Raw genomic sequence first — 13,708 nt, forward strand, 5'->3', positions numbered from 1 at the left:
CTTTGATCTCCCGTCTGAACCCGGGACCATCTATTGTCTCAAATTCTTCCTCAGCGCTCCAGTTGGCAATTATTGGCATTTTAGAGCCTGCGGATTGCAATAAGATGCCCAACAGGACCTGCTGCCTAAACATTTAAAGCGCTCACTCCCTCCAAACATTGCTCCCTTCCCAAAGCCCTCCCTCCCAACCACACACAAAATGACTGAAAAGGAGAGAAATTGAGCGCTTTAAGAATCTGTCAATGTGTTAGTAAGATGCTAGGGTTGGTTAGGATTTTAGAGATGCTCACAAAGCATCTCCAGAGCAGTAACTATCTCTTCTTGCCCCTGACACAAAACCAACCGGTGCACCAAACTTTGGGCTTCCCTGGCGGCTCAGCGGTAAAGGACCAGCCTGCCAATGCAGGAGACACACGGATTCCCTCCCTGGGTGGGGAAGATCCTCTGGAGAAGGAAATGGCAACCCACTTCAATATTCTTAGCCTGGGCAGTCTCAGGCACAGAGGAGCCTGGCAGACTACAGTCCACGGAGTTCCAAAAGAATCGGACGCGACTTAGCGACTAAACAACCACATACTATACTTTAACCACCGCTATTTAAATACTGCAAAATACCGGAGCGAACACTGCCCTCACCCCCACCCCCGTGAACTTTCGTAAAGATAAAAGTGTTTTCGGTCTGAATTTGGCGAAGACTTGGCTGAGGGGCCTTGTATAAAGACAGGAACTCTCGGAAGGGAGTTGATTTAAGAATCTTACTTGAGTTTGTAAGGATGGGAGCGGGGGAAGGGGGCGTGTCGGAGAGAAAGGTTTGTTTGGTTAATTTCGGTCCCCGAGGGAGAACGGAGAGGCTCCACCATCCGGACGCTGGAACCCAGGATGCGAGGTGCGCTTGGAAATTGGGGAAATTTGGGAACGCCTAGGCTGAAGGTTCCGCTCGCAGGGAGGAAAGGACGGGGCGGGCACAGGGGAGGAGGCAAGGAGGGACCCGAAGGGAGGCGGCGGAGGCGGAGTATAAAAGGCCCCGGCCAGCCCCGGCGCCCGCCACTCCGAGCCTCTTGCAGAAGGCGGGATCCGCGGCGCTGTTGCGGTGAGCTGAGCCAAGCCCCGGACCCGGCTCTCTCGTGCATCCGAGGCGAGGACCGCGCGCCCTCTGCTCGACCCTCGAGCCCTTCCACCGGCCGGCTGTCCCCTGCGAGGCATGAGCGGCGCGCGGGAGCCCGAGGTTTCAGCGCGGTCATGAGACGCTGGCCCGGGAGCGGCAACTGGGCGACGGCAGCCCCCAGGACCCCTCCGGGCGCGGCGCCTCCGGGATGAGCCCCCCGGCCCGCGCCGGCCTGAGCTGAGACTGGCCCCCACTGCCCCACCTCCGTCCTGCGCGCCCGAGCCACGGGCACCTCACCCCTGCCGCTTCTTGCCGAGACACCTGCGCGCTGGACCAGACGGACGCCCGGCGAATCGGACTCGCCTCCCTTCCCAGGCTCTACTCACCGCCGCCGGCGCCTGAGCAGCGGTGCTCGGTGAGCGGGCGGCCCACCGTCTGGGAGCGAGTGTCAAGACCTTTCTGGAACGACCCCGTCTCTTCCCCCTCGTACATAGGCCAGCTGCAGGGAGGGGCGCACAGTCGCCGGCAGACACCTGGCTGGGCCGGCGCCCTCTCGGTTCTCCATCACCACAACTCCCAACTCCACTTGTCAATAAAAGTTTCCAACCTCGCCCAGGCACCCCCCACCACCCCACAGCCCCGAGCCTCGGCGCGCGCCGGGCTCTGCCCTCGCCGGCCGCAGCGACCTCGGCAGCTGGGGCGCGCGCTCGGCGCAGCCCGGCAGGCGGACGCGGACTCCAGAGGGGCTCGCGGGTCACCTCCAAACAGTGACAGCCCCCGCGCACCCGGGGCCCCCGCCTGGAGCCGGCTTTCCCGAGGACTCGGCGGCGGGGCGGCGCGGCCTGCGGCCGGGAGGAGCGCGGGGAGGAGGGGAGGTGGCTCGTCGGGTGAGTGGCTACGGGCGGCAAGGGCGGGGGAGCCAAGCGTGGAGGTAACTGCGGGCCGCCGCTGAAGCCCTCCTCCTCCTCCTCCTCCTCCTCCTTCTCCTCCTCCTCCCGCTCCCCGCGCTCCTCTGGCGGCCGCTCCCGCTCCAGCTGCGGCGCCGCGGCCACATCTGCGGCGCCCATGTGCGCTCGGGGGCTCGGCTGCGCCCGCCCCGCCGCCGCCCCCGCTGCCCGCTGCCCGCAGGGTGGGCCCCGGCCCGGCCCGGGCCCCGGGCGGCCCGCCGTCCCCGCCGCCGCCGCCGCCGGGGAGCGCCGGGGTTCGCTCCGCCGCCGGCTTGGACGCCCCCGGCCCCGCCGTGGCTCCGCCGTGGTGCGGCGGCGGGGACGGCGGTGGCGGCTCCTGCTCCCCGGGCCTGGCGCGCCCCGCGGCAGCCAGCGCCAGTGCTGCGGGCTCGGGGAGCGGGGCCCCGGCGGGGGCCGAGGCGGGAGCCGCGCTGCCGGACTCCCGGGCTCCGACTCCTCCTCCCCCGCCGCCGCCGCCGCCGCCGCCGCCGCCGCCGCCGCCGCCCGCCGCGCCGGGTCCTAAAGCCGCGCGCCTGCGGAGGATGGTGCGCCTGGCGGCCGAGCTGCTGCTGCTGCTGGGGTTGCTGCTGCTCACGCTGCACATCACGGTGCTGCGCGGTTCCGGAGCTGCCGACCGGCCGGACGCGGCCGCGGCCAACGCCAGCCGGGCCCCGCTGCAGGTGAGTGCGCCGCCGGGCAGGGGCGCGCGTGGCGGCCGGGACCCGGGTGGCTGGGTGCTGACCTCGCACCTGAGAGATGCGGGGAGGCGGGTCCCCGCCCCACCAAAGAACAGCTGTTTGGGCAGTAGTTTGGCCGGGGCCACCCGTCTCCAGCCTGGACGGGGCGGGCTAAGTGCTTGGAGGCTGGACCGCTTCGGAGGTCCGGGGGCACGCTCCTCCGAGTCTGTCCCCAGGTACCTGGGCGTGAGACGGGCGGAGGAGTGTGGAGCACGCATGTGTTGGCTTTGGGATGCTCTCAGTCTTCGGTTGCCCTTCAGAGGCGAAGTGATGTTATTCTGAGAGGCGGGGAGGAGCGGGAGGAGACCTCAACCTAGGACAACCCCCAAACGAGGTCTGGGAGGAAGAACCAACCCGGTTGAATCTGCCAACTCAGAAAACAGTGCCAAAGGTCAGGAAATAATTTCCCTGAAGAAAGTATCCCTGGTCGCCCACGTGGTCCCCGAGCCAACCTTGCACCTTCCTAGACTGAGTCAAGCCACCTGTTGTACTTTAAGATGGCGTTACCTGGGGCTTAAAAGTTGACAGCGAAAGACTTCTTCCAGCCTTCCGCCCCTATTGACGGTCGCCTTAGGAATGGAATTCTGACTGTCTGTGCAGCTCCAGCGCAGTGTGTGTGTGTGTGTGTGTGTGTGTGTGTGTGTGTGTGTGTGTGTGTGTAGGGGTGGGGGGGGGGGGTGGTCACAACTAGAGAAGGGATAGCCGGCGTCAGACGCAGAATGGATTCTCCGGTTTCCAAATAAAGGGTTGCCCAGGTAGGGATTTTCTGCCGTTCCCTTGGAAAACACCTTTCCTTGGGTCTGTCAGAGGTGTTGACAACTGTCAACGTGGGGCATGGGTAAAGAAGTCAGCAGGGATTTTCTCAGGAGGCAGCAGGAATTCACTTCTAAAATCTCCTCCTCCAAGCAGCCCCTCTGAAAACTCTGTACTCTGGCAATGTCTAGATAAGCATCATTCATTGTTGCCAAAGGGTTTTAAGATCATTGCCCTGTTAATTCCTCCCTCACATCTTTATGCAGTGTGTCGCCTAAAAACCCTCGTGTAGAGAGAAGAATTCCCTTAAATACTTCCAGAGTGCTTTCCATGTGCTAATTTTAAGTTCTTTGCAGAACTTAACTAATTTAATGATGTAGTTAATGATGTATATTGTTAATATCCCCACCCCCACCCCTGCATAGATGTGAAAACCGAGGTACAGAGGTTGAGAAACTTGCAAAGTTTACACTTCCCAAACTCTTGGTTTGTTACACCATGTTCTGTCTCTGGCAGGGTGTCGTAGACTAAAGCAAGGTGATCTTTACACAGGAATGTAAAACCAGGAATGAAAAAGAATGCACCCCAGAGCCTGAAGTTCTTTTAACCTGGGAACATTTCTGAAAATGTCCTAATTTTGTGAGGTCCTCTCCTCTTCTCCTGTGGGCACACAGGTACAGTGACAGCCTGACCCAATCTCTTTGGGGAAATTGAAGACACCCCCATTCTATAGATGGTGGTACACCCACCCACCGTAACACTGGGAACAATGCCTAATATCTTCAAGAATTCTGGAAGTCATATTCTATACATGATGCTTTCTCTCCTCACGGACTCATGAAAAGCTGTGAAAATGATGTTCTATGGAAAAGTAAATTTGGCAGATTTTTTTATGAGGTGTGTGCTATCATTAGAATAACCTAGGCTTGGCCTTTTCCGTTTGAATGTTAAGGCGACGAGAGAAGCAGCTGGTGGAAGTGGCCGCTGCAAAGGGGAAGTGGATTAAATTCTCGAAAGAGCCCGGGGCTGAAGAACTATCCCAGCAGAGCAGAAGAAATGGGGGATTTAGAAAGAACAAGGCTCCTAGGAGTAGCTTGAGTCCCAAGTAGCTGGTAATCCATCAGCTTTCAGCTTATCTTGTAATCGTGTTTGGTTATTCTGTCCACTCAATTAACTTATTCAGGCAGATTGATGAATTTAACAGTCTAGTTTATAATTTTACTCTTTTGTAATTTGTTATTATGAAAGTTTTATATTCTTCCTGATTAAAGTTATGCCTTTGGTCCTCTGACTCTCAAAAGTTTTGCGATTCAACTGAAGAGAGTGTATTCTGCCAAGTGAGGAGGTCTGCAAAATACACTTATTAGTCTGTGGTTTTCAGGGTTCGGGATGTGAATTCACTGGTAGCAGGTGTATTTGAAAACAAAACTGTGGGCACCATATTCTGTATGTTTACTGGTGATGTTTAACCCATCTTAAGCTGCATTTGAACTTAAATGTGTTGGCTGTGGGATAGCTTAAGCTGCTAAAAACCATGCTTTGCAATCCAAAAGTTCATCAGTCTTTATGTTACATTATTTTTATCTCTGCTTAAAATATTCTAAAATATGAGGTTGGAGTCAGAAAGACACAGCGGTAGCTCTATTTACTCAAACTGTAGTATATCGGGAAATATTTATTATTTTTTAGACTGGGGTATTTTAGTTGTTTTCAGTGTTGTGTTAGTTTCTGCTATACAGTGAAGTGACTCAGCTATATGCACACATATATCCCCTCCTTTTTGGATTTCCCTCCTATTTAGTTCATCATAGCACGCTGAGTAGAGTCCCCGTGCTGCACAGCAGGCTCTCGTTAGTTATTTATTTTATACAGAGTAGTGGATATATGTCCATCTCGATCTCCCAATTCATCCCTCCCCCGTTTTCCCCCTTGGTGTCCATGTATTTGTTGAAGGTCAAGTGTAGTCTTTGTTCTTACCAGTTTAATATTTGGGAACATTTGTAAGAGATGCACCTTTGTTTAAGATCTGACATCAAGGGCATCGAATAGAACAGAAGTCAGAATAACAATAGTACCTGCTGCTGCTGCTGCTAAGTCGCTTCAGTCGTGCCGACTCTGTGCGACCCCACAGACGGCAGCCCATCAGGCTCCCCCGTCCCTGGGATTCTCCAGGCAAGAACACTGGGAGTGGGTTGCCATTTCTTTCTCCAGTGCATGAAAGTGAAAAGTGAAAGGGAAGTCGCTCAGTCGTGTCCGACTCTTCGCGACCCCATGGACTGCAGCCCAGCAGGCTCCTCCATCCATGGGATTTTCCAGGCAAGAGTGCTGGAGTGGGGTGCCATCGCCTTCTCCAACAATAGTAGCTAAGATCTGTCAAATGTCTTTTATGTGTCATGCGCTATTCTTAGCACTTCTCATATGTTTTCTTTTTAAATCCTCACAAAAATCTCATGAGTTAAGCAATATTGTTATCCCTATTTCAAATGAAAAAACTAAGGTTAGGTAACTTGACCTGAGGTTGCAGAGCCAGAAGCTGCTTAATTTGTTGTTATTTTATGAGTATAAAAATCTTTGAAGAATATTTGTGTTCCCAGTTCTTGATAAAGTTATGCTGGCTACAAAAGAAAGGGTAACAATTTACATTATCAAACACATCTTGACAGTCTTATTGTGTCAAATATGAACATATTTATCTATCTTCATTATATATATATTCATATATACACACACATAAACATGGCTAACCATGGGTTTTTTGGGGTTTTTTTTGGTATTTTCAACATGCTATGCTGTGCACAGAGTCGGACATGACTGAAGCGACTTAGCAGCAGCAGTAGCAGCATGCTGTGCTAAGTCACTTCAGTCATGTCCAACTCTTTGCAACCCCATGGACTGTAGCCCGCCAAGCTCTTCTGTCCATGGGATTCTCCAGGCAAAAATACTGGAGTGGGTTGCCATGCCCTCCTCCAGAGTTTCAACATACTAGGAGATATATTTTTGACTTTGTGACTCTCTCTATACCGGTAGGTATATTGTTATGAGGCAGTAACATAATGCTGTTTCTATTGGTTTGTGGCTCATAATGATAATAAATAAGAATGTTAGTCTTTATATTGTTTTCAGTATTTTAAAATATAAGAAATTTTACAGTTGTCTGTAACAGCTATATAAAAATGCACAGAAAAATCAGTTTTTTCACTTTTGAATGAAATCTTATCTCTTCTTGTCTCCTGTTGATCAGATACTCAGATTAGCTCTTTCATATGTCTTTAATTGATAAATAGTAATAAAACAATTATACATAATCAAAAGCAGCCTGGAAGACAGGATATCCCACAAAAGAACCACAGGCAATGATAATAATAACTGTATAGCTTTAACGTATGTTAGTCACTCAGTCCACTCCAGTATTCTTGCCTAGAGAATTCCACGGACAGAGGAGCTTGGAGGGCTGCTGTCCATAGGGTCACACAGAGTCGGACGCAACTGAACTGACTTAGCATGCATGCATGCATTGGAGAAGGAAATGGCAACCCTCTCCAGTATTCTTGTTGGGAGAATCCCAGGGACAGAGTAGCCTGGTGGGCTGCCATCTATGGGGGTCACACAGAGTTGGACACGACTGAAGCGACTGAGAAGCAGCAGCAGTCACTCAGTCATGTCTGACTCTTTGCAACTGTATCTACTAGAGCCGACCAGGCTCCTCTGTCCATGGAATTCTCCAGGCAAGAATACTGGAGAGGGTAACCACTCCCTTCTCCAGAAGATCTCCCTTACCCAGGGATCAAACCCAGGTCTCCCTCATTGCAGGCAGACCATCTGAACCAGCAGGGAAATTCAAATGAGTGCTTCTCTACTAAAGCTCAGGTTCAGAATCATGAATTTTTATAGATTTTACATAGTAAAGCTAGAATTCATTCAAACAATGTGATTTAAGAAAGTATTTGAAATCATCAAACTAATCATTTTTGCAATAACATTAAAGCAAGCCAAACTCTGAAATGTAACTAAATGTTTTTGTCCTCTAACTCCTAAGCCCCATCGTCCATCTACTTGCCTTCAATAAAACTATTCAGTATCTTGTGCTCACTGCTTCAGTCAAGAGCTGATCTGAGCTATGAATAGCAGTAAAAGCAAAAGCAACATCTATTTGTACTTAATCCAGTCCCATCACTCCATGGGAAATAGATGGGGAAACAGTGGAAACAGTGTCAGACTTAATTTTGGGGGGCTCCAAAATCACTGCAGATGGTGACTGCAGCCATGAAATTAAAAGACGCTTACTCCTTGGAAGAAAAGTTATGATCAACCTAGATAGCATATTCAAAGCAGAGACATTACTTTGACGACTAAGGTCCGTCTAGTCAAGGCTATGGTTTTTCCAGTGGTCATGTATGGATGTGAGAGTTGGACTGTGAAGAAGGCTGAGCACCGAAGAATTGATGCTTTTGAACTGTGGTGTTGGAGAAGACTCTTGAGAGTCCCTTGCACTGCAAGGAGATCCAACCAGTCCATTCTGAAGGAGATCAGCCCTGGGATTTCTTTGGAAGGAATGATGCTAAAGCTGAAAGTCCAGTACTTTGGCCACCTCATGCGAAGAGTTGACTCATTGGAAAAGACTTTGATGCTGGGAAGGATTGGGGGCAGGAGGAGAAGGGGACAACAGAGGATGAGATGGGTGGATGGCATCACTGACTTGATGGACGTGAGTCTGAGTGAACTCTGGGAGTTGGTGATGGACAGGGAGGCCTGGCGTGCTGCGATTGATGGGGTCGCAAAGAGTTGGACACAGCTGAGTGACTGAACTGAACTGAATGCTACTGAGTTTCTTTACAATGACCCTATGAGATAGATAGTATATATATCCTCATTTCACAGATGAGGAAATTGGGACCCACAGAGATTTGAATAACTTATGCAAGGTCATACAACCATGATGGGCAGGGCCAGGATTCAGACCCAGGCAGGCTGGAGTTTTTCTTCCAGTCTATGACAAGACTCCTCCAGCTCTGATTCAAGTCAACAACCTTTGTGTTTCTTATTTTGTGACTTGCCTTGAACCATTTTCCAGGTAGATTGTGTTCTCTTATCTCAGGAATTCTTTTTAAATTATGGCTAACTGGCTCCGCCGTCCCCGGGATTCTCCAGACAAGAACACTGGAGTGGGTTGCCATTTCCTTCTCCAGTGCATGAAAGTGAAAAGTGAAAGTGAAATCGCTCAGTCGTGTCCGACTCTTAGCGACCCCATGGACTGCAGCCCACCGGGCTCCTCCATCCATGGGATTTTCCAGTCAAGAGTACTGGAGTGGGGTGCCATTGCCTTCTCCAACTTAACTATTACTACATAATAAATCATCCCAAAACACAGTGGCTTAAAACAGCCACATTTTGTTTGCTCGTGAGTTCATGTCAGCAGTTTGCCCTGGGCTCTGTGGGTGGCTCTTCTGCGGCTCTTGCCTAGGCTTACTCAGCTGGCTGTCGCTTTCTGTTGGCTTGACGTGGGCTAGGTAGGCTAGAGGACCTCAATCATGCGTTTGATAGTTGGTGTTTGCTGTCACCTACGCTCTTTCCTCATCCTCAAGGAAGTTATTCTGCATATCTTTACATGGTGGGCTCAGAGCAGCCAGAGAGAAAAAGCAGAAACTGCAAGGCCTCTTGATGAACTTTATAGGAAAGTGAAAGTCATCAGTCATATCCGACTCTATACAGTCCATGGAATTCTCCAGGCCAGAATACTGGAGTGGGTAGCCTTTCCCTTCTCCATGGGATCTTCCCAGCCCAGGGATCAAACACAGGTCTCCCACATTGCAGGTGGATTCTTTACCAGCTAAGCCACAAGGGAAGGCCAAGAATACTGGAGTGGGTAGCTTCTCCCTTCTCCAGGGGATCTTCCCAACCCAGGAGTTGAACCGGGGTCTTCTGCATTGCAGGTGGATTCTTTACCAACTGAGCTATCAGGGAAGCCCAATTCAACGTCAGCCTCATTTTACTGATTAAACAAATCACTGAATCAGCTTAGATTCTAAGGGACCAGAAATTGACTCCTTGATGGGAGGACCAGCAATGTTCAGGGATGGGAGGAGTCATCATGGCTGTCTTTGCAAAATGCCTACCATATTGACCTTTTAGGTCAGACACTGCAAATGTTGAACCACTCTTGTATTCATCTTTTCACATTGTTTATGCTGCCTTTGGTCATGCAGAAACTTTCTATTCTAAGTGTAATCAACTCTGGATCATTTCTCACATAACTTTGGATTTTCAAGCCTTACTCAAGAAAGAGTTCCTCAAATAAGGATTGTCAGAATATTGAAATGTATTTTATTCTAGTGTTTTTTAGTGTTTTTGTTGTTCTTGTTTAGAACTACAACTTACTTTGAAGTTATTTGTGGGGTTAAGATAAAGATAAAACTTTGATTTTTGTTGAATAGCCACTTGTCCTATCATATTTTTTAAATATTTCATTCTATATTTGTTAATACAAAATACCATTTTTAACATATACTAAAATTTTCATATATACATTACTGGGATATACATGCATACATATATATATATACATATACAAGAAACAAATGTCTTATATATACATATACAAAAAACAAATGTTTCTTGACATTCATTTTTCTATTAATGTTTTATATTCTATAACACTACACTTTTTTTTAATTTTAATTTTTATTTTATTTTACTTTACAATACTGTATTGGTCATGCCATACATTGTCATGAATCTACCACGGGTGTACATGAGTTCCCAATCCTGAACCCCCCTCCCTCCTCCCACTCCATATCATCTCCCTGGATCATCCCCGTGCACCAGCCCCAAGCATCCTGTATCCTTTTATTTCATGTAGTTTCATAGTATGTTTTAATAGGGAATATATGCTTTGATTAAAATTTTTCCTTAGAAATTCTTATAAAATATCTATTTTCAAACAGATTTAAGAGTTATTTTGTTTAAAAACTCACTGAGCTTTTAATGAGAATTGCTATATATATTTGGGGGAGGATAAACTGAAAAGAATTGAAAATTTTATATTATCCTCTCTTTCAGGACATGGTTTAAGCTTCTCTATTTCTTGAGTGAAGCTTTACAGCTTTCTTCATCTTTCTTTTCACATTTCTTTCGACAAGCTGTTTTCAAGGTTTGGCTGCTATTGTAAATTTTTCATTTTATTTTCTGTTATGTTCTCCAATTCATTAGTTTTAGAATCTAGGAAAGCTATACTTAGCAATATGCGCTTACAGTTTTCTCGGTGTATGCATGAGAGCTAGCAATATCCATTTCTGGAGTAATATCATTGTGGTTTCATGGTGTGCATTAGAAACCCTTTTTTGTTCACTTTAGCGCTTTAAGTAATAAGAATTATCTATTTCTTATAAGACTGTTAGAATTCACTCATTGTTAGCCCTCTTGGGTTTGGCACCTCTTTGATTGAGATCATTGATTAATGTTCCATATTATTCCTTGGTCAACAGCCTAATCAGATACTATAACTTTTCTCTAGTCATTTTTGATCATTTATACTTTCTCAAATATCATGTTTTATTGGATTTTTACTCTATCAGTATAAAGCCTTATATAATACATGCATCAGTTCAGTTCAGTTCATTTCAGTCACTCAGTCGTGTCTGACTCTTTGTGACCTTATGAATCGCAGCACGCCAGGCCTCCCTGTCCATCACCAACTCCCGGAGTTCACTCAGACTCGCGTCCATCTAGTCAGTGATGCCATCCAGCCATCTCATCCTCAGTCATCCCCTTCTTCTCCTGCCCCCAATCCCTCCCAGCATCAGAGTCTTTTCCAATGAGTCAACTCTTCGCATTAGGTGGCCAAAGTACGACTACATGTTCTTTGTAATAGTGTTAGTGTTAGTCGCTCAGTCGTGCCCGACTCTTTGCGACCCTATGGACTGCAGGCTCCTCTGTCCATGAGATTTTCTAGGCAAGGATACTGGAGTGGGTTGCCATTCCCTTCTCCAGGGGATCTTCCCAACCCAGGGATTGAACCTGGGTCTCCTGCGCTGCAGGCAGATTCTTTACTGACTGAGCTACAAGGGAAGCCCCTAAATATCTTTATAAGACCTATCAAGTCAAGGTGGTTAATTATATTGTGAAAACGCTTCATCTTGATTTACTTATTGTTTACTTAATCTGCTTATTCCTCAAATAATTTAATTACATTCTGGCCCTACCACTGTGCATTTTTCTCTTCTCCTTATTATCCATGAAGTTTTGCTTTATTTGTTTAGAATTCATGGTGTTAGGAGATAAAACATCTTTTTTGGTGGGTTTTTTGGGGGGTGAGGGGGAGCAGTATAGTGGCTTTCAGGATCTTAGTTCTCCTTCCAGACCAGGGATTGAACTCATGGCCTCCTCAGTGAAGGCAAGAGTCTTAACCACTGGACCACCAGGGAATTCCCTGGTGGTTATATTTTTATCAAGGCGAAATTCCTCATACATCTTTTTCTTGACTTTTCAATATATTTTGATAGTAATTTTGCATCTCTTGCTTATTTTTTTTCCTCTTGCCATTCATTGGGTATCTTTTTCCAACATTTATTTTCAGCCTTTCTCTCCCCTTTTTGTTTAAATATCTCTTATTAATAACCAATAGCCAGTTTATTTTGTCATGTAATAGATCAATGAATGTAACCCACCTGTATTTATTGTGATTACTAATAGATTTGAAGATATGTTTTCAGTTTTATTTAGTGTTTTCAAATTTTCTTCATTTTGCCTCCCACCTTCCAATTTATCTATGTGAACTTTGGCAAGAGAGTTAGCCTAGGTCTAAATGTCCTCATCTGTTAAATAGGTATACAAAAACTATTTCCTTGTGTTGTAAGAATTATAACACTGAATGCATGTAAGTGCTCTGTTAGAGCTTGGCACTTAAGCATTTAATGGCACCCCACTCCAGTGCTTTTGCCTGGAAAGTCCCATGGATGGAGGAGCCTGGTGGGCTACAGTCCATGGGGTCGCTAGAGTCGGGCACGATTGAGCGACTTCGCTTTCGCTTTTCACTTTCATGCACTGGAGAAGGAAATGGCAACCCACTCCAGTGTTCTTGCCTAGGGAATCCCAGGGACCGGGGAGCCTGGCAGGCTGCTGTCTATGGGGTGGCATAGAGTTGGACACGACTGAAGCGACTTAGCAGCAGTAGCAGCAAGTATTTAAATATTATTTACTTACTTTATTATTCTTCAAGTTTGGAAAGGGTTTATCTCTCCAATTCTTAACATTTAGCAAATAGATTTGAAATCATACTTTTCTATCAATGTTGAGACTCAATGAGTATTTATAATATAACCTAAACTTTCCCTAGTGGCTCAGACAGTAAAGAATCTGCCTCCAATGCAGGAGACTTAGGTTCAATCCCTGGATTGGAAAGATTCCTGGAGAAGGGAATGGCAACCCACTCCAGTATTCTTGCCTGGAGAATTGCATGGAGAGAGGAGCCTGTTGGGCTGCAGTCCAGGGGGTCACAAAGAGTCAGACATGACTGAGTGACTTTCACTAAACTTTCCTCAAACAAGATTCTAATATGCCATTTCTTTCTCTTATCTCTCTCAAATTTTAATCACATTATCTGAATATTTAGTGCTAGGTTATTCATTTTTCTTTCCATTTCTAATATCTTTCTTCTTTCTTTCATTACTTTTCATTTTTGCTGTCTTAGGAATAATTTCTTAGCAGTAGTATAATTCTCCCAATCATTATTTAGACTTAAAGATTTTTTTTTTTAATTTGTCTCCTGCTGCTGCTTCTGGAATCTCATATCTTCATCTTTTATTTTGCTGGAATACATTCTCGAAAAGTTCTCTCAGAAAGGTTTTATCAAAAGATAAACTCTTAGGCGTTCCCTGGAGGTTTAGTGGCTAGGACTTAGCAATCTCACTGCCTGGGCCCCGGGTATAACCCCTGGTTAGGGAACTAAGATCCTGAAAGCTGTGTGGTGTGGCCAAAAGAAACAATAAAAAAGATAAACTCTTAGATTCTAAAATTTTAAGTACATCTTTATGTGCTTCTCACACTTAAATGCTAATTTGGCTGTTAGTTTTTTTCTATCTTGTTTCCCCTAAGAATTTTGAAGATATAATGCAAGTTTTTTTGTAGCATCTCATGTTTCAGTGAAAAGTCTGATGCTTTTTCTTTGAAAG

General features: G+C 47.0%; 1 protein-coding gene across 2 annotated transcripts in view; it reads left to right on the forward strand.

The window, feature by feature from the left end:
- The window catches only part of ISM1 (isthmin 1), an 89,532-nt gene continuing 78,340 nt past the window's right edge, over nucleotides 2,517-13,708 (forward strand). The window contains exon 1 of one of the 2 annotated variants that reach the window (XM_018056928.1): nucleotides 2,517-2,732. In XM_018056928.1, the coding sequence (XP_017912417.1) occupies nucleotides 2,595-2,732 (138 nt within the window). In that variant the 5' untranslated portion in view covers nucleotides 2,517-2,594. The remainder of the gene's footprint in view (nucleotides 2,733-13,708) is intronic. The other variant, XM_018056929.1, reaches the window with a different exon arrangement.

Source organism: Capra hircus, chromosome 13 (genome assembly GCF_001704415.2).
Source record: "Capra hircus breed San Clemente chromosome 13, ASM170441v1, whole genome shotgun sequence".
Lineage (NCBI taxonomy): Eukaryota > Metazoa > Chordata > Mammalia > Artiodactyla > Bovidae > Capra > Capra hircus.